The following is a 24,218-nucleotide window of genomic DNA, read 5'->3' on the forward strand; positions in this document are numbered from 1 at the left end:
GAATGTAGTAAAATAGCATACAGTTGGATCAGTTTCACTAAACTAGTGGTTGGGGCACAGCCTGATTTTTATAAAAGTGGGAACTGAATTTAATTGTTTTTAAAGCATATTATAGATAGACTCTGCAATTTTAGACTCCCAAGTTTGCTGCTTCAGAGGTTGGCGCGCGCGCGCGCGCGCACACACACACACACTCACGCGCACACACACACACACCCTTTATTTGTATTGCTTATAACATTGGAAGTGGTAGGTTTGTGATTGTTAATTAGTATATTGATTGTACATGAATACTTTATACTTTATTGTCGCCAAACAATTGGTACTAGAACGTACAATCATCACAGCGATATTTGATTCTGTGCTTCACACTCCCTGGATTACAAATATTAAATATTAAAAATAGTTAAAATTAGTAAATTAGAATACTCAACTTGCTTTCCCTTTGGATCAAATGTAGGAACAATCCTGCTCGACAGTCCAATCTTGCTTCAGATGCTGCGTCTGCAATTCTTGCAGCCATCAGACGATTGGATGCACTGGACCCTCATGGAGGTCAGAATTAAGATTATCCTGTGTGCTTTTCTGTTTGCAAATCACAGTGATTGTTTTTCTCTAATATCATTTTCTAGTATGGAACACTTAATTGTTGTCTTTAAATAAGCGTAATTTTCACATGGAGTTGCTCTGAAGCCTATATTTTATCCTTGAATTCATTGTAGACAATAAGTTAAAACAAGATCACAGACATTTCTAGGAAGAGGTACAGTCGACGTTTCAGGCCGAGACCCTTTGTCAGGACTAACTGAAGGAAGAGTTAGTAAGAAATTGGGGGGGGGGGGGGAGATCCAAAATGATAGGAGAAGACAGGAGGGGGAGGGATGGAGCCAAGAGCTGGACAGGTGATTGGCAAAGGGGATATGAGAGGATCATGGGACAGGAGGCCCAGGGAGAAAGACAAGGTGGGGGGAACCCAGAGGATGGGCAAGGGGTATAGTCAGAGGGACAGAGGGAGAAAAAGGAGAGTGAGAGAAAGAATGTGTGTATAAAAATAAATAACGGATGGGGTACGAGGGGGAGGTGGGGCATTAGCGGAAGTTAGAGAAGTCAATGTTCATGCCATCAGGTTGGAGGCTACCCAGACAGAATATAAGGTGTTGTTCCTCCAGCTTGAGTGTGGCTTCATCTTTACAGTAGAGGAGGCTGTGGATAGACATGTCAGAATGGGAATGGGATGTGGAATTAAAATGTGTGGCCACTGGGAGATCCTGCTTTCTCTGGCGGACAGAGCGTAGGTGTTCAGCAAAGCGGTCTTCCAGTCTGCGTCGGGTCTTGCCAATATATAGAAGGCCACAAACAACAGGAATTCTGCAGATGCTGGAAATTCAAGCAACACCCATCAAAGATGCTGCCTGGCCTGCTGCGTTCACCAGCAACTTTGGTGTGTGTTTATGGAAGGCCACATCGGGAGCACCGGACGCAGTATATCACCCCAGCCGACTCACAGGTGAAGTGTCGCCTCACCTGGAAGGACTGTCTGGGGCCCTGAATGGTGGTAAGAGAGGAAGTGTAAGGGCATGTGTAGCACTTGTTCCGCTTACAAGGATAAGTGCCAGGAGGGAGATCAGTGGGGAGGGATGGGGGGGGCGAATGGACAAGGGAGTCGCGTGCCAGGAGGGAGATCAGATACTTATCCTAGTAAGCGGAACAAGTGCTACACATGCCCTTACACTTCCTCCCTTACCACCATTCAGGGCCCCAGACAGTCCTTCCAGGTGAGGCGACACTTCACCTGTGAGTCGGCTGGGGTGATAAACTCCGTCTGATGCTCCCGATGTGGTCTTCTATATATTGGCGAGACCCGACGCAGACTGGGAGACGGCTTTGCTGAACACCTATGCTCTGTCCGCCAGAGAAAGCAGGATCTCCCAGTGGCCACACATTTTAATTCCACATCCGATTCCCATTCTGACATGTCTATCCATGGCCTCCTCTACTGTAAAGGTGAAGCCACACTCAGGCTGGGGGAACAACACCTTATATTCCGTCTGGGTAGCCTTCAACCTGATGGCATGAACATTGACTTCTCTAACTTCTGCTAATGCTCCACCTCCCCCTCGTACCCCATCCATTATTTATTTTTATACACACATTCTTTCTCTCACTCTCCTTTTTCTCCCTCTGTCCCTCTGACTATACCCCTTGCCCATCCTCTGGGTTCCCCCCCCCCCTTGCCTTTCTCCCTGGGCCTCCTGTCCCATGATCCTCTCATATCCCCTTTGCCAATTACCTGTCCAGCTCTTGGCTCCATCCCTCCCCCTCCTGTCTTCTCTATCATTTTGGATCTCCCCCACCCTTTCAAATCTCTTACTAACTCTTCCTTCACTTAGTCCTGACGAAATTCAAGCAACACACATCAAGGTCTCGGCCTGAAACGTCGACTGCACCTCTTCCTAGAGATACTGCCTGGCCTGCTGCGTTCACCAGCAACTTTGATGTGTGTAGCTTGAATTTCCAGCATCTGCAGAATTCCTGTTGTTCACAGACATTTGGTTAGATTTTAGATGCTGAGATCTTTTATACATAATTCCTTTATAAATTGAATTTGCCATTTTTTCTGTATTTGTAGTTTTGTTGTATTTTCACTAGGTCTGTGTGCAGCAGACAAGTGTAATAAAATATGATAGAATTTCACTTGCTGGGAGCTCATGATGTGTTTTTGTTTTCTCAGGCAACAGACAAGGTCAAATCCAGAACAAGCGAAACATGGTTTGTTTTCATCTCATTACAATACGAATGATATTAGGTCAAAAAATTACTGTTTAAATTTTCAATTTGGTTCTTTCATCTGGGTTTGAAAAAAAATTTCACTTTAGATTGAGCTCAAGTGGAATAAATTTGATACCGTACTGTTTGCTGGTAATAGTTTACCTTTCTGAAAAGTATTCTGGTGAATTAATGTGTAAGTAGGTTCTATAATTTTTGTCTTTAGTTCAGGATGTTAAAAAAACATAACCTCTTCTGCTTGAATTATTGTTACTTTCTATTTTCTGTATTGGAACAAACCATTTGGTCCATTTGATCCTTGTTACTCCTTACAACCTATTTTCATCCTTCATCCTGTTTTATTTAACACACCTTTTAGACTGTTTTGCCTTTCATCTTTTCCTCAAGTGCCACCTGTTAGCTGCTTCAGCTTTGTCTGGGGTTGTGAGTTCACCACTCTTGAATTCTGAATGAATTTAAAACAATAATATTCATTACACTTGTGATCAGCTTAAGAGTTAAGTACATGAAATGATAATGCCATTTACTTTTCAATGAAATATTTGGTTGTTGAAACATGCAGTTAAATTATCTTTCCTTTCAAAAGGCAGTGGGTGAACCTGGCCAAGTACTTCATATGACGGAATTGCCCAAAGGAAAATGCAAAGTGAAAGACATTCTCAAACTTGCTCAACCATTTGGATCTATTGCAAAGTACTTGCTTTTAAATACAAAGAGCGAGGTGAGTGAAGGGAATTTGGCAATATTAAATTAGGCTGTTTGTAATTTAGTGATGGTAACAGTCTGACTCTTTCTAGAAGTAAATTGTGAAGCTTTGAAGATGCTATTAAATTTGACTTTTTGAGAATGTGGTTTTTAAAAGAATGCCCACCGCTGTTTTCAATAATTTCTAATGAGATCTATAGCTTGACATTTGTGATGGTCACATGTGTTTTTTGTTTAAACTCAAACTTAGGGGTTTGTACAAATGGCCACAAGTGGACAAGCACAAGCAGCAGTCGCCTACTACAGTATGAATCCAGCAATTCTTTATGGCAAGAAGGTTCGAGTGGATATATCTCTCAAATACAAAGAGATAGATTTGAAGGTAATTGAAATGGACTATTGGTGAATGTTTCAGTTATTTTTTTCTGCATTTGAGTTGCTTTTTAAAAAATATTAAGTTTTGCTGTTGGTGTTTCTTCTGCTGCTTCTGACTACTAGTTGTAACGTGGGTCTGCCATTGGGTCTAAGCCTTTTGGCTTCAGAAGGGTTAGAAGCCATTGGAATAATATATTTGGGGAGAAAGTTCTACCTTGCATGACTTCATTAGAGAAAAGATTTTAAAATTGAACATTTGGCATTTAAGCAATTCTTTCTTTAAAATTGTTCTTCTTTCCAGAAGCAAAAACAAGAAAGTGGTGGCAGGGTGGCGCTTCTCCAGAATCTCCCTCCCTCTGGGTACTCGGATGCTGATGTTGTGAAAATGGGCACCAGCTTTGGGAAAGTACTTAATTACATCGTGATGAGACTGAGGAACCAGGTATCGTTAAAAGTATTTTTGGTGTTTAAAGAAGGCAAGGGTTGCAATTAATTATGTGGTATACCTACTGTGAGAATTTACTGTAATGTTTATAATGTCTATGCACAAATAGTTAAACGACCAGAGGAGGAGCAAGGGAAATAGAATTTGTCAGTAGTTGAATCATTGGGTCCAGGGATACATGGTATATTGTTACTCTATTGTAGATTGTGAAAACAATGTTATGATCAATTTCAAGTCAATTCTCTCCTTGTACTAATGCTGTAACCAACAGGCCTTTCTGGAAATGGAGTCAAGAAAATGTATGTTAGAAATGGTTAAATACTACAAGAAAAAACCTCTAATATTTCAAGGTAGAAAGATAACAGTGGATGCATCTCAGAAATACAGAACTCTTGTACTGAAGGTAAGGAATACCCTAATTGTAATTCTCTGACAACTGGAAATATTTAAAATTAATTAATTGTCCATGAAGTTCTCTGTGGCTTCCTAAGTCGGTGAAAGCTGTTACATGGTAGCATGTCCTTTACTTCAAGTGAGCATTTCTAAATATTTAGCATTGTACTGCAGATGAAAGTGGTTGTGATGGGCACCTAATCGTTATTTAAATGCCTGGGCAGATACATGCATAGGAAAGGTTTAAAGCTGTTTTCATTCAGTATAAATCTATGCAGAAAGTCTAAAGTTGTAAGAATACTCAGTTAATCTGTTGGCATCTTGACAGAGTGAGAGTTGATGATGAAGATTGGTAATATCAGAACTGGAAAATGTTAACACTTGAAGGTACATTGAAAGGAAACATGTCTACATTGGCCTAGAGTTTATGTCACACAGTTGAACTGTTCTTTGGTGTCATGTTTTGCAGCATACTTAGATCTCCTTTTCTTTCTTTCCTTTTCTTGCTGCCTCTTGATGCAGCATTCTGTTACGTAAAGACCAACCCAGTTGTTCTCCATAAATTTGCTTACAGATTTGATGTGTGCTCCAGCCTGTGTTAGGCAAATTCAATTCTACCTTGAAAATCTGAATTCAACTTCCCTACTATCCACTAACACTCTGGACCATGACCCTGAAATGGAACGTCAGATCATTGATTTTCACATTTATTGATCTGATTTTTCTGGTGGTCTCCTTCCGCAGTCTCTAACTTAAAAATCCCCAATCATGTCTCGAGCATCACAGTAGCTCAGAGCGACACTATTACAACTCGGGGCATCAGAGTTCAATGCCTGCATCGTCTGTAAGGAGTAGCTGTGTGTACTCCCCATGGAATGCTCAGGTTTCCTCCCACAGTCCAAAGACCTTCTTGGTTAGTTAATTGCTCACTGTAAATTTGTAAACTGTCCTGTGATTAGGGTAAGATTAATTCGGGTTGTTAGAGGTTGCTGCAGCAGCAGGGCCTCATCTATGCTGGTTCTCCAAAATAAATGCATAGTTTGCTGCTTCTTTCCAATACTGACATTGGATCCTTAGAGTATTGCATGATATTTAACTTCATTTAGATAAAACATGAGCAAGGAAGTTTCCTCATTAACAGCTACCTCATTTGTTTTCACCAGCTGCTTTCTCATCAATGAAATTGAAAATGAACACGAGAATTTTCCTTGTTGCGACTCTGCTGGATTCATAAAATGTCTTTGTTTGATCAAATCTCGTCTTATAAGCGATTCTAAACAATATGCCAGAATGCCTTGGTTTTTTTAAGAGTGCGGCATAGATTTACGAGGGTAATACTTTGTGAAGGTTAAATTGCTCAGAGAGATTCCGCAAATTAGCATTCAATTTCCTGGAATTGACACATGTGAAAAATGATTTGAAGTTTTCAAATATTTATCTGATATATTGCTATTTCCACTGGTTGGGCATAGACTAAAATACGGAGTCTTTTTAGCAAAACAATAAACTAATTGTAGAAATAGCAGTAATTAGGCTTGAGGGGTAAATTGTCTTAGTCCTTTATAGTGAACTGTATAACTTCGGTATATATTTGAAACATGAGACCCTTTGAACAGCCATGACCTATATCTTCTGAGCCTAGAGAGTTTTCTACAGTATTCCTGATAGTGTAATAATCTTTACTTTTTTAATTTCAGAAACCAAGCATTAAAGTTCAAGAAGTGTTGAAGGACCAGGATAAAGCAGATAGGTAAATGGACTCAAAGTTAATCTATTTTATTGTACTGTATTTGACAATCACTTTGGCCATTTTCTTTCGGTTATTTGGAGAGATAGAAAGGAATGGTCCTGTTTCCATAGATGGTCAAGCACTTAAAGAGACACTTCATGAAAAGTAATACTCCTTATGCAGTATATCTTCAGATTTATTCATTTTTGGGATATGCACACAGCTGGCAATACCAGCATGGTCTATATCTCATAGTTCCTCAACTGACAAGGTTATTAAGACTTGATTGTATTGAGGGATCTGCAAATGCATAAAAAACAGAAATTAGAAGAAAATGCTGGAAACTTAGCAGATGAGGCAGGATCTTTGGTTAGTGATTCAAGATGAATACTGTCAGAACTGGGACAGAAAACACAATAGTTTTAAGTTGCAGAGAAGCTCTGCGAAGGATGTGTTGGACACAGGCAATAGGGGCAGGCCAGGTTTGCTATGGAAATAGAGTCCAGGAACTCAGCCAAGCAAGTCTGTAGTGTGGGTAAAGAGAGAAACTAGTTGAAGTTCCAGGTAGGACCCTTTATTAGAACAGACAAAACAATTCATTATTTCAGTCTAAGTAGCAGAAGTTGAGGGTGGAATCTGGAGGAGAGAGAGATCCATAAAAGGGAAGGCAAATCAGATGGAGCATCTGAATTTAAGAATGAGAAAGAAACTGGCAACCAAATGCAAAGTTATGAGAATGATCTGAAATTTCCTCTTACCAAATAGATTCTTTTGGTTTAGTGTTTAACTTATTTTCCCTCCTCCATATCCAGAATACCTTGGATCAAGTGTAGATTTCCATATGTTGTAAAAACTGTGACAAATGTGACTTTGGAGCAAGTTTATTTTACCCCATAGATTGTCTGGCATCAATTTGATTCAATTACCAGAGCTAAATCTTATTATTTTATATTATTTGCTTCACTCCCAGAAGAAGACGACATTCCCGCAGTCCTTCTAAGAAGAAAGTACTTAGCAAATCTAGAAACTCTCCAAAAGCTGATGGAGATGATGGAGATAAAGGAGAGCAGACAACCTCGGAGAGTTCACCTTCAAAAGCAATCAAGAAAGATAGCTCTGAGGGAGATAATGAACTAGAAATTAAATCTGAAGCAAAAAAGGAAGATTCACAAGAAGCAATTGCAGTTGTTGAAAGCGATGTGGAACTTGATGAAGGAGGCATGGTTGAGGGGCTCTGCATTAGTGAATCAGAGAATGAAGCTGATCAAGAAGATTTACTGAAGGAAACGGTACATGAGATGGCAGGATCTGACTTGGAACCAGATTCGAAAACAGACATGGCAACAAGCGTGCAAAATGCATCGGGACCAGCTGAAACGGTAAAAGTTTAGACATGTTTCTTTGAGAATATGACTAAGAGGGAACAAGTGGAATATAGTATATTTAATTTTTCAGAAAGCTTCCTTTCAGGTTGGACAGAAGAGGATGTCAAAAAGCACAGTGTTTGTGGTGATGTACTTGGGTGGGTTGAGAATTCATAATCAGACATAAAGCAACAGTGAGAGTAAATGGATCATTCTCTGTAGGCTATGATCAATGGGATATAGCAGGGATTAATGCATGGGCCCAGCATTTCATGAGCTGCATGAATAACTTGGCTGAAGTGACTAAATGTCACATTTGCATGTTTGCTGACAGTATAAAACTAGGTGGGTTTGTACATAGAGGAGAAGCTTTACAGAGTAGAGACAAATGGAATGAATGGGCAGAAAGTATTAAGATCAATATATTGTGGGGAAAGATGTGAGACTATTCATTTTGCTGCACAGTGTGCAATGGTTTTAATGGAGAAAGAGGTTGGTGATAATAATCCTGATGAAGGGTCTCGGCCTGAAATGTCGACTGTACCTCTTCCTAGAGATGCTGCCTGGCCTGCTGCGTTCACCAGCAACTTTGATGTGTTTTGCTTGAATTTCCAGCATTTGCAGAATTCCTGTTGTTTGGTGATAATAATGTTCAGAGGAGACAGAGATGTTCCTGGGCTTAAGTAGTTGAATGCCAATATGAAGTTGTAGTTAATGATTAGAAAAGCATGTGGTATGTTGTCCGTTGGAATACAGGAAGCACAGATATCTTGCAAGTCATACATAGGGCCCAGATAAGACTGTACCTCAATTTTGATCTGTTTACTTTAGGAGAAAAATGAAAAATATACTGTAGTTTTATTTGAAAGGTTTTCTGGGCCAGATCTAGGAATGACTAGTTTGCTGCATGAGAAGAGATTGGGTGGACTTGGGGCCCTTAGTCTCTCGGAAGTTCATAATTGAAAGGAATTCTTGTTGAAACTTATATTTTTAGAGTTTGACAAACAAGATGCAGGAAGAATTTTGCGCCTGGCACCAAGGGTTGTGTTTTCAGGGTAGGGAGTAAAGTTAGGCCAATTTGGATTGAAGTGAGCAGTAACTTGTCCTTTTGGTGAATGGTGAGTCTTTGGAATTGTATATTCAGGAGGCTGTGGAAGCTGTCAACAAGTTTATGCAAAATATTATGCAAAAATACTAAAAGTGATACAGTTGTGGGACTGTTCAAGAAAATGGAACAGAGGTAGAAGATCAGCCATAGTTATGATGAATGGTAGAGCCTGCGTCCTGTTTTTTTATATTTGTTATTCCTCTTGTATTTTTCTGTTTTGAATCAGGTGCCAGCTGTTCAAAGGAGCAAAACAAATCAACAGGCATCATCCCAGGTATTTTTCTTCCCGCTTGAGTTATTTGACTGTATATTTTAAATTTTAAATATGTGTAGGTCATTGTTTTATTTTCAACAACTTGTTAACACCTGTCAGCCTTTGACTTTTGCTTTCTGTGATGCATCTTGATACATTTTTTTAATTTAAGAGCTGACTGCTTTGCTGCTGATAGATTTGCTTTTCAGGTTGTAGGGAGGCGTAGACTAAATTTTGACTTAAAGTGTAGAGGTTAAAATAAAGATGTCATTAAGATAAATATCCACAGAAGAAGTCCATTTTTGGATGTTTGTCCTCAGCAATACAGTACTACCCATAGCATTTCAAGGCATAAGTCCTTCTGTCACTTCCGCTTGTACACTTTCAACTCCTGCCCTAGCTAGACATAACATCTTAAGTATTAAAATAAGATCTTAATTAGATGTTGGATAGGTGTGGAATGTGAAGTTGAGTGGCTTCTCCCTTAACAAGTGTTTGACATAATGACAAGACAAATAGTTTATTGTTGGAATTTCAGTGATTGGGAGTGGTTTATAATATGCTTTGCTTTTTATTAATACAGATACTGTTTACAAATTATTTGTCTCTGAACAAATACCAGCTGTTGTAACATTTTTAATGCCATTTTTCCTTTACCCACTCCTATCCCTTGTATTTTTTTTCACAATTGCACGTCCTGGAAGGTATTGCTTCTTGAAGTAGTTATGGGATATTGAGAGAAATCACTCTCCACTGTCCACAGATAAGAGAATTTATTGTTATTGGATTGTGTGGGTGAGCCATTTTGTTAAACTTGATGGCATATATTTAAAAAATGTGAATACCATTGTGCTGATGCGGCTCTTCTCAAGAGCTGGTCCTTGATTTGAAACTGTTCAAGTTAAGACTGACCAGAGGTTTAAATAGGTTTAGCGAACTTCTTTACTTTTGTATTGTATTCAGTTAATATCAAGGCCCCCACAAACTTTTCATAACTTTTGTTTAGCTACATTCAAAGACTTGTGGATCTGATCCTTGATTCCCGCCCCACCCCCGACAAACTTCAAAAGGGTAATTTATTCTGGTCAAAATGTTACTTGATATTATCTTTCCCTCCAAGTAAAACTTGGAATCCTCCAATACTCCAGCATCATCCTTGTGTCTTAAGACGGATTGAGAAGTTGTTCCCAGAGCTTTTTCAATTTCTTTTGTACTTCTCTCAAAACCAAATTCTTAGGATATTCCTAAACTTTTCAGTACCTAATTTTATTCCAACTGTCAATGATTTTAACAACCGGGAGAGGGAAAATGTGTTTCAATTTCACAATCAAACAATATTTCTGCTTGAATGTATGTTGCTTTTTTTTTGGTTGAGGTACTGTAAGGTGATAGTGTCATTGAGCTCAGCCAAAAGTGAGGCTAAAAGCTGCTACAAAGAATAGAGCCATGATTTGACAGGTGAGCCAATTAGGACCAGTTTCGTTTCTCCACCAGGCGCTCATGGAGTGAGGTTGATTCTGGCTTCGCTCCATTACCATTATTCTACTTAACCTATAATCACCCTTATTTAATTTATTTTTACCTACACTTGAAAATTTAAACTATATTGATTTTTCCTTGAACCGTGACTGTGAAATTTGAAGAAATGAGTAAAGAAATAAGTACAAGATCTAAAACCCAGGATCCTAAAGATGGGAAAGACTCCGATGGAAACAGGAGGAAGAAAGCTGAAGTCAAGCAACCTGAATTAACTTAAGATACTCTGCTGAATCTTTCAGATGAAAAATTCGCACAAGGTCAAAAGTTTTAAAGAAGATTTAAAGTCAATTATGGACTCTTTGGAATCGCTTGGCTCCAAAGTGAAACAGCAACAAAGTAAAATTACTGGATTGGATAGTGAAACTTGGAAGAGAGATCTGAAAATTCAGAGTTTGGAACAGAAATTGTCTTTGACGACTAAACAACTGAAGCATTTTAAATCTAAGATTATTGATCTTGAAAATTGATCTAGAAGACAGAACTTACATATAATTGGTCACCCTGAAGATGTTGAAGAAGGGGGTCCTTTAAAATTCTTCTCTCAACTTTTAAGGGATGTGCTTAGCTCTGTATTCCCGGATGATCCTCCACTGCTTGATCGTGTTCATTGTTCATTACCAGGCCCCGGATTTAAACCGAGGCCAGTAATCCTCCGTTTCCATTATGTTCACGATAAAGAGCATCTTATCCGAATTGCCTGTCGGCAAGGTATGATTAAACTTCAACAATATCAGCTCCGTTTAGTAGAAGACTACAGTCCAGAAGTGATGGAGTGGCGAGCTTTCAAACCTTTGATGACAGAATGTTACCATAAAGGTCTCCGACCAGCATTATTATATCCTGTGCGACTAAGAATTTCTCCCCCCGACAGTTCATCCTGTATCTTCTATTCCAGGGGTTCCCAACCTTTTTTGCACTGCGGACCGGTTTATTATTGACAATATTCTTGTGGACCGGCTGGCCCGGTGGGGGGGTTGGGTTGGGTGGGGTAGGGTTGCCAACGGACAAGAGTAGCAGTTAAATACGTTGTGTTTACCCCGAGAAAGACTACGATGACCATGAAGCCTTGCACGGGCGCCACTGCGCATGCGTGTACGTGCTGATTTTTTTCTACGAATCGTTTTTGGCGATTCTGTTCGGGGGGGGGAGTAGCAGTGGAGTTAATCACAACCGGAATGTAGGTGATACATGGCTAATACACTCAATTTTGTTTCTAAAAGTGTTCATCTAACGAATTTATTATTAAACACACAGCGCATATTTTCCTGGCATGAATATAGTGATGTCAATTATCGGGGAGGACAGGGAAGCTTGAAGTAAGTGTTGAACGAACTTCCAGTAGAAGTGGTAGAGATAGGTTCGATATTATCATTTAAAGAAAAATTGGATAGGTATATGGACAGGAAAGGAATGGAAGGTTATGGGCTGAGTGCAGGTCGGTGGGACTAGGTGACAGTAGCGTTCGGCACGGACTAGAAGGGCAGAGGTGGCCTTTTTCCGTGCTGTAATTGTTATATGGTTATATAAGTCACTTACAAGTCAGTAGCATCATAACATTTTAAGTAATGTTTGGATATTAAACACACAGCACATATTTTCCCTGTATGAACATATAAAATCATTGCAACACACCAATATCGCTGAATCAGTGGGAGCCCTGGATTTGTTTCCCTGCAACAAGATGGTCCCATCGAGGGGTGATGGGAGACAGCGATACTCGAAGGGGGTTCCTTATGTCCAGTCTATTCCGCAATTTAGTTTTCGTTACATTCGTTGCAGAGATATGTTGGAAATTGAAGCAACGTCTTCAGTGCTTCCGTGGCTTCCTCAGGATATCTAGCCTTGACTTTGATCCAGAATGCCGGCAGAGATGTTATGTCAAACATACTTTTCAGCCCGCCATCATTTGCAAGCTCGAGGAGTTGATCTCCTTCCCGCACTGACATGGATGACACGCGGGTAATGACCTCGCGTGCGTTCAATCTCAACAGTGGGCGTGACAGAATGAGGAAAGGTGTAGCTGACTCATATCGCAAAATCATATCGTTTCCTCGCAGCCTGGTAGCACATGCTTTGCGGCCTGGTACTGGTCCGCGGCCTGGTGGTTGGGGACCGCTGTTCTATTCCATAAGTGTGGTTCAAAGTTTTTTGGATGAGCATTATCCAACTGCTACAGATGCTTCTCTCTAATTAATGTCTGGCTCTCGCAGTATCAGCTCTGTTCTTATGTGCTTTTTCTTTAAAGCGTATAATTATCGTATGAAGATGGACTTCTATAATTCCAAGATTTTCATTTTCAGTTAATAGTGTAGGTATTCTTATTTGATTTTTGACACTGTTACTAACGATTCGATGGTAAAATTTTTACTGTATGGAGGAATATCTTGTTTTTTAGCCTTGTATAATTAAGATGGCGGTTTTTTTTACTACGCCATCTTTTCATGTTTCTTCTTCCTATAATTCCTTTTTTTAGTGCCATTTTCAATTATTTAGATTTTTGTTTGTAATTGATTGATAATATGTTTTGGCCCTTTCCTCTTTCGTTCATTTTTGATACCACAATATGAAGATTATTACTGCATAGGGTTTTATTTTGGTTTTCGGGTGGCTGTCTTTTTAACATATATCTTTGGAGTTGCCTTCTGGAGAAATGGGGGTAGATTTAGTATTACTTTTTTATCTGGCCTCCTTTTGGCTTAATTCTGGGACTTTACGGGTGGAAGGTGGGGGGGATTTTACTTTTACTTTCTTTTTCTGTTGGGCTGATTCCAGACTACAAAGATGTCTGCAGTGTTGTGACTTCTGGTTCCTCTCTGAATATTTGTTCCTCTTCCGATTTCATGAGTTTATATTCTGGTTAACTCTTTATACATCAAAGGGTTGACTTTAAAATATGGCTCAGGCTATTAATTTTGTCTCTTGGAATACAAATGGCTTGAACCATCCAATTAAACGGAAAAGGATTTTTAAAGTATTCCAAAGACTGAAAGCTCGTATTAGTTTTGTACAAGAAACTCGTGAGGAAAGAGGATAATCAAGGTTTTGGAAGGATTAACAGTATCACTCGAGCTCTCAGGCCAAAGTGGAAGGAGTTTCATTTTTTATAGATTCCTCAATTTGTTCATCATGACATCATTTCAGATCCGAATGGCAGATTTTTATTAATTACTGGGTTACTCTTTATCAAAGAAGTTGCTATGGTTAATGTTTATGCTCCAAACGTGGACTATCCTGAATTTTTTAAGCATTTATTTATTTTGTTTCCTGATTTAAATGAATATATGGGTGGTGATTTTAATTGTTGTTTAAATCCCCTGATGGATGGATCTATATCCAGTCAAGCTTGACTGAATAAATTGGCTACTCTTATGAACTCTTTTATGATTGATTTTGGAATTTCAGAAATTTGGAGATTTCTACATCCTAATGAGAAAGTACTCATTCTTCTCACGTTTATCATTCATATTCTAGAATTGATTACTTTTTTATAGACTTTTAATTCCATCTGTAATTGACTGTAATTATGACATTATTGCCATTTCTGATCATGCTCCATTGAAACTTTTTATCAAGTTAATGCATACATTAGATTAGATTGAGGACACGCAGTCCTCTTTTATTGTCATTTAGTAATACATGCATTAAGAAATGATACAGTATTCCTCCGGTGTGATATCACAGAAACACAGGACAGACCAAGACTGAAAAACTGACAAAAACCACATAATTATAACATATAGTTACAACAGTGCAAGCAATACCGTAACTTGATGAAGAACAGGCCTCCTGATCTCCTAGTATCAGACAATGGCGGTTTAATTCTAATTTGCTTGAAGACCCGGATTTTGTTAAATTTATGAAGGAACAGATTGATTTCTTTTTTTCAACAAATAATACGGAAGAAATTTCCATTGGGACAGTATGGGACACTTTTAAAGCATATATCCGTGGTCAGATTATTTCTTGTTCTGTTGTTTTGAAAAAACATATTAAGAATGAAACACTTCGGTTGATTGAGAAAATTAAAGAAATTGATAAGAAATATTCTATTGCTATTAGTAAGGAGCTTTATAAACAAAGAGTTGAACTTCAAATGGAACATAGCTTATTATTAACATCCTCAATTGAAAATCAATTAATGAAAACCAGAAGTGAGTTTTATATACATAGTGATAAGTCGGGTAAACTACTAGCTAATCAATTGAAAACTGATTCGGTTAAACGTCAAATTATTAAGATTCGTAAACATGACGGTTTGACTGTCAATCATAATGAGATAAATAAATCTTTTCAAAAATTTTACACCCCCTTATACCATTCTGAATTTCCTCATGATCCTAACATTATGCATAACTTTTTAAGGAAATAGAATTTTCCGAAATTACCACCAGAAGAATGTTTAACATTAGAAACTCCTATCACAGATGAAGAAATAAAAGGTGTTATTTCCTCTGTGAATTCTGGCAAAGCATCTGGTCCAGATGGTTTTACAGTGGAATTCTTTAAGCTTTTTTTCTTCTATTCTTTCGCCTTGGTTGTCTCGAGTTTTTAAAGAAGTAGTCAGATTAGGTAAATTACCACAATCATTTTATGGAGCTTCTATTTAATTCTAAAAAAGAATAAAGGCCCTACTAATTGTACATCATATAGACCGATATCTCTGTTGAATGTAGATTCTAAGATTTTTTTCTAAAATACTAGCAACTAGGTTAGAGAAAGTATTACCTTAGATTATCTGTGGACCAGACTGGATTTATTAAAAACCGTTATTCATCTTTTAATATTAGGAGATTAATGAATATTATTTATACTCAATCACTTACTACTCCAGAATGTGTTATCTCACTAGATGCTGAGAAAGCTTTTGACAGAGTTGAATGGCCATATTTATTTACTGTGCTTGAGAAATTTAATTATAGCCCAATATTTATATCTTGGATTAAATTGATATATCATACCCCTGTAGCTTTGGTTTTTTAGCAATAATCAAAGATCTCCCTTTTTTCGCTTATTTCGGGGTACTAGGCAATGATGTCCTCTTAGTCCATTATTATTTGATACAGATGCCCCCCTGCTTTTCAGACGTTAGCTTTACGAAACCTCACTATTACAAAAGACCTACCTTAGTTACCTGTTTTCGCTAACAGAAGGTGTTTACGCTGTTACAAAAAAAGGCAGCGCACGGGAAAAGCAGCACGCGATAAAAGGCAGCGCGTGCCCCGAGCAGTAGCTCTCCCCTGGATTTGGAACTGCATTCGAGTTGGCATTGCTTAAACACGTGCCTGTGAGCATCTGTGCTTTATGTCGATTTATTTTGAGCGTCCGTTTGCAAGATGAGTTCTAAGGTATCGAAAAAGCCTGAAAGAGCTCGTAAGGTGTTACACTTAGTGTACAACTAGACATAGTTAAGCATTTCAATCGTGGTGAACGAAGTAAGGGCAAAGTGAGTTTGGCTTGTGGAAGTTGGCGAAGATGATGTTGAAGAGGTTTTGGCATCCCATGACCAAGAACTGATAGATGAAGAGCTGACGCAATTGGAAGAGGAAAGGATAACAATTGAAACCGAATGCAGTAGCGAACGGACTGAAAGTGAAGTAGTCCAGGAACTGAACGTGAAGCAACTGCGTGAGATTTTCGCTGCAATGATAAAGTACAACTTTAATTTTGAAAGGGTACGTTGGTTTAGGGCATATTTGCAAGATGGTTTACAAAGACCTGTATGATAGAAAAATGTGCGAGGCTAGCAGTCAAGCATACTGTTGTTTTTCAAGCCTTCCACATCAGCCACAGCAGACGACGAACTTCAGCCTTCACCATCGAGGCAGGCAGGCATAGAAGATGATGACCTGCCTGCCCTGATCGACGATGAGATGACACCCCCGTGTCCCACCACCCCAGTGGTCCCAACCCCCGGGCCGCGGACAGATACCGATTCGCGGAGAATGCAGCGGTAGCCGGGAGGCACCCAGCTCGTCTTTAAGAAAAAAGCCGAAATAAGCAAGCTAATTAATTAGGTGCTGCCCGGCATGTAAATGGCGGCCCAGATCAGAGGCGATTGCCGATTGCGTCGAAAAGTGCAGTATTTCTACTTTATATCGGCTGTGTATTTATCATATCATTCCTGCTTTTACTATATGTTACTGTTATTTTAGGTTTTATGTGTTATTTGGCATGATGTGGTAGGTTATTTTCGGGTCTGCGAACGCTCACAAGTTTTTCCCATATAAGTAAATGGTAATTGCTTCTTCACTTTACGACGTTTGGATGTTTAAGATTTAAATTGGTTACCGATTTCTTTACATACTTAGGGGTTAAAATTACAAAAAAGCATAAGAATTTATTTAAGGCTAATTTTTTTACCTTTAATTGATCAGATTAAATCCTTGTTTACTAAATGGTCACCAATGTCTCTATCATTGATTGGTCAAATTATTGTTATCAAGATGATTATTTTACCTGAATTTTTATATTTATTTCAAGCGGTGCCAGTTTTTATTCCAAAATCCTATTTTGACAAGGTTGATTCTAAAGTCTCTTCATATATATGGCAGAATAAAAATCCTATGATAGGTAAAAGATACAGGAATTTAACAAGGAGGAGGGTCTGGCATTGCCGAATTTTAGATTTTATTATTGGGCAATTAATATTGGATATTTAAAATTTTGGTCATGGGACTTGAGACATAATTTCAAGTCCACATTGGGTAAATCTTGAATGTAAAGCTTTACAAGGGTTTTCATTGGGTTCTATTTTAGGGACCTCGCTTCCCTTTTCTCTTTCTAAATTGCATAAACAAATAGTTAACCCAATGGAATAATATACTTTACGAGTATGGTTTCAATTTTGAAAATTTTTTGGGTTGAATCAATTTATTCTAGCAAGTCCTATTATATCTAATTTGTTTTTTCAACCCTCTATCATGGATCAAGCCTATTTGGCTTGGAAAACTAAAGGTATATTAAGATTTTGCGATCTATTTTTGGATAATTGTTTCATGTCTTTTGAACAATTATCTAATATATATAATTTTGCTAGATCCCATTTCTTTAGACATTTACAGATTAGAAATTTTAAAAATACTGTTCTTCCTACCTTCCTGAATTCATATTCATCGGATATTTTGGAAAAAATTTTAGTTTTAAATCCTTTTCAGAAAGGTGTAATAGCAAACATTTATAATTACGAAAATACGTCCAGACGTATCTAATAAAGTTAAGATCGATTGGGAAAGGGAACTTAAGATTGCTTTACCTATTGAAAAATAGAGAAAAAATTCTTCAATTAGTTAATTCATCCTCTATATGTGCTAAACATGCGTTGATACAGTTTAAAGTAGTGCATAGGGTTCATATGTCTAAGGATAAATTAGCTCGTTATTACTCTCCTATAAATCCTATATGTGACAGATGTCACTCCGAGATATCTTCTTTAACTCATGTTTTGGTCATGTCCTCTTTTAAAAAAAATACTGGAAAGATATCTTTGATATTATTTCAACTGTTTTGAGTATTGATTTACAACCCCACCCTATTACTGCAAATTTTGGTTTACCAATGATAGAACCAAATCTTTGAACATCTTCAGCTCATCGGATGATTATATTTTTTACATTAATGGCCAGAAGATCCATTTTGCTGAATTGGAAAGAGATCAATCCCCCACCACATTTCATTGGTTCTCTCAAACTATGTTGTGTTTAAATTTAGAAAAAATTATAAGTGTTACTTATGTCCCTCTATTAAATTTGAAAAGACTTGGAGACCATTTAGTCAGTACTTCCATATGTAATTTGACCTTTTCCAAACCTACTCTATTTCTTTTTAGTATCTGTTGAGGGGAGCGGAGTCAATGACACTAATGGTTTTTTTTATGTCTCACAACAGCCCATGGTTTTTTTTCTGTAGTTTAGTTGATTTGTCTTGTTAGATTAGTTTCTTTTGGGGTTATATATTTTTTTCTTTTTCCTTTTTCATGTTAATTTGTCTATATATAATATTTGTATCCTGTAAGATTGGGAGGTTTAATATCTATGTATTAACTGGGTTTATATTTATATATGATAATTACAACAATGTAATCCCAATAACTTTTTATGATTACTATGTTAGTTAATTTTTATCATTACCATACTAATAAAAAGATTGAAAAAGAAAAAAAAGAACAATTAGGACCAGTTTCCTAGAAGCCTCAGTTTATATGATTGAAATTTAAAGCGTTGTTACTGGAGCCTTTAACAATGAAGGCCACTTCAACATGTGATCACCTATTTGATGTTAGTGGGATTCCAGGCATGGAGGGTATGGGGATTCTGGGGAGGAGGAAAGCTATCCAAGTACTGAGGCAACATCAATAGAAAGTAACTCAAAAGTATGCTGTGCAAACTTAGCAGGTCAGGCAGCATCTATGGAAATTAATGAACCATCAACATTTCGGGCTGAGACCCTCCTTCAGGACTAGAAAGGAAGGTGGAAGGCATCAGAATAAAAAGTTTGGGATAGCTGGAAGGTAATAGGTGGAAACCAGGTGTGTGGGAAAGGTGGAGGGTTGGAGTGGAAGAGATCTTGAAAGAGGATAGTGGACCATGAGGGGGGGGAGAAAGCAAAGGGGAACCAGGGGAAGGTGATAGACAGGTGAGAAGAGGTACAAGGTTAGAGTGGGGAATAGAAGAGGGGAAAGGGAGGGTAATTTTTTTTCTGGAAGGAGAATTTGGATGTTCAATGCCATCAGGTTGGAGGCTATCCAGATAAAATGAGGTATTGCTCTTCAGTCTTGAGAGTGGCCTCTTTGTAGCACAAAAAGAAGCTATGAGCCAACATGTTGAAACTTGAATAGGAGTCACAATTAAAATGGCCACTGGGAAAATCTGCATTTAACAGTGGGAGTTGAGCTACTCCATTTTCCCTTGTCAATGCTCCCCCATCTGTGGAGGAAAATGGATAGTCTATGTTTGGGGGCTACAAAAACGGAATATGAGATATTGCACCTTTGTTCCATCTGGCACAGTAGCCAGGATCTTCTGGTGGCCGCACATTTCAATTTTAATTTCAATTTCAATTCCACTTCAGATTCTAACATTGATGTCTGATCATGGCTGTTTATACTGACCGGGTGCAGGTCGAAGGAGCAACTTTTCATATTCCACCTTTGTAGTCTCCAACCTAACAGCATCAAATTTGATTTCCTAATTTCCATGAACTACTTCCTCTGTTTTCCTTGTTCATGGCCCTCCCCTTTTGGCTTCTATTATTCTGGTGACCCTCTCACGCCATTACCCTTTGGACCTGCCTATCACTGTTCCCCCATCTCCTTCCTTTATTCCATGGTTTACTCTCCTGTCCTATCTTCAGCCCTTTACCTCTTCCACCTATCAGCTCTGAGCTACTCACATCATTCCCTTTCATCCCCCTTCCCCTTCGGCTACTTCCTGCCAAGTTTTGCTCCTTCCTCCCTCGCTACCTTTTTATCCTGGCTTCTACCCTTTTCCAGTCCTGATGAAGGGTCTTGCCCAAAATGGTGACTTTCCATTTCCCTTTATAGATGCTGTCTGACCTGCTGAGTTGCTCCTGCATATTGTGTTGCTGAGGATTTCTAATATCTGTAGAATTTGTTGTATATCTGTATATTCATGTTTTCCTATAACTTGTCCTTTGGAAAGGAAATGTACTGATTGTTTTTGATATTGGGGGTGGGGGGAAGAGTACAAGCTTGAAATAGTTACATAGACCTTAAGACATGGGAGCTGAATTAGGCCATTGAGTCTGCTCCACCATTTGATCATGGCTGATCCATTTCCCTGTCAACGCCATTCTTCTGCGTTCTCCCCTAACCTATCAAACTCTGCTTAAATATACTCAATGACTTGGCCTTCACAGCCGCCTGTGGCGGTGAATTCCACAGATTCACCATCCTCTGGCTAAAGAAATTACTCCTCATCCAGAAGCTCCCAACCTTTTTTTATTTAATGCCATTAACTGAGGGGTCTATGAACCCCAGGTTGGGAACCCCTCTCTGTGTTCTAAATGGACATCCTCTATTCTAAGGTTGTGCCCTTTGGTCCTAGACTCCCTGTCTATGGGAAACATCTTCTCTGCAGCCACTTTATATGCCTTTGCATATTCAATACGTTTCAATGAGATTTTCTCCTAATTCTCTTAAACTTCAGCAAGAAACAGGCCTAGAACCACCAAAAGCTCTTGGTATGTTAAGCCTTTCATTTTTAGAATCATTTTTGTGAACCTCCTTTGGGCCCTTTTCAATCTCAGCACATCCTTTTTTTTTAGATGAGGGGTCCAAAACTGATCACAATACTCAATAATGAGGCTTGACCAGTGCCTTAAAAGCTTTGGTAATTACATCCTTATTTTTATATTCTAGTCTTTTCAAAATGAATGCAAAGCCAACAGTACTCAAGCGGACTCTGATCGGTGCAGTTCCACTATAAAAAAGCGGAAGAGAGGACGCCGCAGTGGTGTAAAACTTCGCCTAAGGATGCAGAGAAAACTGACTATGCAGTCTCTGGTAAATAAAATTGAAGATCTATGCTAGAGTGCTGTATCAGAGGGTCATTAAAATCTGTTACATTTTTTGTTAACCCAACCCCCTCCATTCTGGAAACAGCGATACATCTTGATGGGTCCACAATGCACCATCAAGATAGGACTGCTGAGTCGTTCAGAGGCAGAGGAGGTGGAGTATGCTTCATGATCAACTCCTCAGTTCATACATGGTGGTTCTGTCCCAGTCTTGTGCACTGCTCCTGGAACTTCTCACAATCAAGTGTTGTCCATTATATCTGCCACAGCAGATTTCAGTAAGCATCTTGGTAGCAGTGTACATCCCACCTCAGGGTAAAACAGGTTTTAGAGTGATTATCATGAACAAGCATCAAACAGCACATTCTGATGTCTTCCCCATCATTTTGGGGATTTTACTCATGCCAGTTTGAAAAAGTCTCTAAATTGTTACTAACGAATCACTACCAGAGGAATCAACACACTGGACCACTGTTCACCACCACAAAGAGCACTAACCGTGCTATCCAGTGCCCACACTTTGGAAAGTCTGATCATAGCTGTACTACTTCTCTCTGAGTATATGCAGAGACTGAAGACTGCAGCACCAGTAGTCAGAACCAAAAAGGTATGGACAAGGGAATCTCAGGAGTGCTTACAGCACTGCTTTAAATTGATGGACTGGACTGTATTCAAACGTTCATCTTCAAGTCTGAGTATGCCACAGATGTCACTGACTTCATTAAAACCTGTGTGGATGATTGTGTCTACGAGGACTTACTGTACATGCCCAAATCAAAAGCCATGGATGAACCAGGAGGTTCGTAGTTTGTTGAGGGCTAGACCTGTGGCATTTTAAGTCTGGCGACCCAGGTCTACAAGAGAGCCAGGTGCGACTTGTGGAGGGCTATTACAAGCGCTTTGGAACAATTCCAAATGGAGTTAGAGGGGAAATCAGGTGCACGTCAACTATGGCAGGGTTTGCAGGCCATTACTTCCTATGAAGCAAAACCTAACACCATGATTGGCAGTGATGCTTCACTCCCACACTAGTTCAATGTGTTTTATGCTCGCTTTGAAAAGGAGAATAAAACTGCAGCTATGAGGATCCCTGCAGCACCTGGTGACCCTGTGATCTCTGTCTCGGAGGCTGACCTCAGGCTGTCTTTCAATAGGGTGAGGCCTTGCAAGGTGGCAGGACCCAAAGGAGTACCTAGTAAGGCTTTGAAAGCCTGTGCTAACCAACTGGCGGGGGTGTTTAAAGACATTTTTGTTCTTGTCGCTATCGTCGGAAGTTCCCACCTGCTTCAAAAGGGCAACAATTATTCCAGTGCCCTAATTTCCTTAATGTCTATCGTCCAGTAGCGCTCACATCTATGGTGATGAAGTGCTTTGAGAGGTCGGTTATGGTAGAATTAACTCTTTCCTCAGCAAGGGCCTAGACCCACTGCAATTTGCCTATTGCCACAATAGGTCTACTGTGGATGCAATCTCATTGGCTCTCCACACAGTCTTGGATCACCTGGACAATATAAATCACTATGACAGGATGCTGTTTATTGACTACAGTTCTGATTGGAAAAGCTCCAGAACCTGGGTCTCTGTACCTCACTCTGCAACTGACTCCTCAGTTTTCTAAACAAAAGACCACAATCTGTGCGGATTGGAAATAACATATCTCCACCTCGCTGTCATCAACACTGGCACGCCTCAGGGATGTGTGCTTAGCCCACTGCTCTGCTCCCTCCCTACACCCATGACTGTGACTTGTCACAGCTCAAATGCTATCTATAGATTTGCTGACTATAGAGCCATTGTTGGCAGAATTTCAGATGGTGATGAGAGGGCTTATAGGAGTGAGATATATCAGCTAGTTGAGTGGTGTTGCTGCAACAATCTTGCACTCAACACCATTAAGACCAAAAAACTGATTGGACTTAGGAAAGGATAAGAAGAGGGAATGCACACTAATCCCTCAGAGGGATCAGAAGTTTTAAAGGGTGAGCAACTTCAAGTTCCTGGGTGTTAGTGAGGAGCTATCCTGGACCCAACATATTGATGTGACTAAAAAGAAGGCATGACAGCAGCTGTATTTCATTAGGAATTTGAGGAGACTTGGTATGGCACACTCGCAAATTTCTGCAGATGTACCATGGAGAACATTCTAACTGGCTGCATCACTGTCTGGTATTGTATGCACAGGATAGAAGCTACAGAGTGTTATGAACTTAATCAGCTCCATCATGGGCACTAGCCTCTGTAGTATCCAGGAAATCTTCAAGGAGTGATACCTCATCACTCAAGTCATGCCTTGTTCTCATTGCTACCATCGGAAATGAGGAATAGCATCTTCCCCTGTGCCATACAATTTGTGAATGGACATTGAACCCATGAACACTACCTCACTACTTTTTTTGCATTAATTATTTAATTTAACTATTTAATATCTATATTTGCTGTATTGCCATGTACTGCTGCTGCAAAGTCAACAAATTTCATGACATGTATTGGTGGTATTAAACCGGATTCTGATTCTACCATTGCATTTGCCTTCCTCACCACCGACTCAACATGCAGGGTAACCTTTAGGGATTCCTGGAAGAGGACTCCCAAGCCACCGTGCCCCTCAGATATTTGCATTTTCTCCCTGTTTAGAAAGTAATTAGTGGTTTTTATATCTTCACCCAAAGTGTATGATCATTACACTTCCACATACTGTATTCCAATCTGCCCCTTCTATGCCCATTCTCCTGAACTAAGTCCTGCAGTCTCCCTGCTTCCTCAACAGTAGCTGTCCCTCTACCTATCTTTGTATCATTTGCAAACTTGGCCAGAATGCCACCAATTCTGACATCCAAATCAATGACATATAACGTAAAAAGATGCAGTCCCAACACCGACCCCTGCAGAACACCATTAGTCACCAGCTACCAATAAGAAAAGGCTCCCTTTCTTCCTATTCTTTGCCTCCTGCCAATCAGACAATGCTCTATTCATGCTAGTATCTT

At 39.2% G+C, this 24,218-nt stretch overlaps 1 protein-coding gene across 8 annotated transcripts in view; it reads left to right on the forward strand.

The window, feature by feature from the left end:
* LOC134349396 (matrin-3-like) overlaps positions 1 to 24,218 on the forward strand; it is a 59,931-nt gene that overhangs the window by 25,473 nt on the left and 10,240 nt on the right. For 5 of the 8 annotated variants that reach the window (XM_063053633.1, XM_063053636.1, XM_063053637.1 and 2 more), the window contains exons 5-14: positions 461 to 555; positions 2,732 to 2,769; positions 3,374 to 3,508; positions 3,743 to 3,874; positions 4,169 to 4,309; positions 4,584 to 4,715; positions 6,403 to 6,455; positions 7,405 to 7,813; positions 9,133 to 9,180; positions 21,074 to 21,217. In XM_063053633.1, the coding sequence (XP_062909703.1) occupies positions 461 to 555; positions 2,732 to 2,769; positions 3,374 to 3,508; positions 3,743 to 3,874; positions 4,169 to 4,309; positions 4,584 to 4,715; positions 6,403 to 6,455; positions 7,405 to 7,813; positions 9,133 to 9,180; positions 21,074 to 21,217 (1,327 nt within the window). The remainder of the gene's footprint in view (positions 1 to 460; positions 556 to 2,731; positions 2,770 to 3,373; positions 3,509 to 3,742; positions 3,875 to 4,168; positions 4,310 to 4,583; positions 4,716 to 6,402; positions 6,456 to 7,404; positions 7,814 to 9,132; positions 9,181 to 21,073; positions 21,218 to 24,218) is intronic. The other 3 variants (XM_063053635.1, XM_063053634.1, XM_063053641.1) reach the window with 3 other exon arrangements.

Source organism: Mobula hypostoma, chromosome 7 (genome assembly GCF_963921235.1).
Source record: "Mobula hypostoma chromosome 7, sMobHyp1.1, whole genome shotgun sequence".
NCBI classification, from domain to species: Eukaryota; Metazoa; Chordata; class Chondrichthyes; order Myliobatiformes; family Myliobatidae; genus Mobula; species Mobula hypostoma.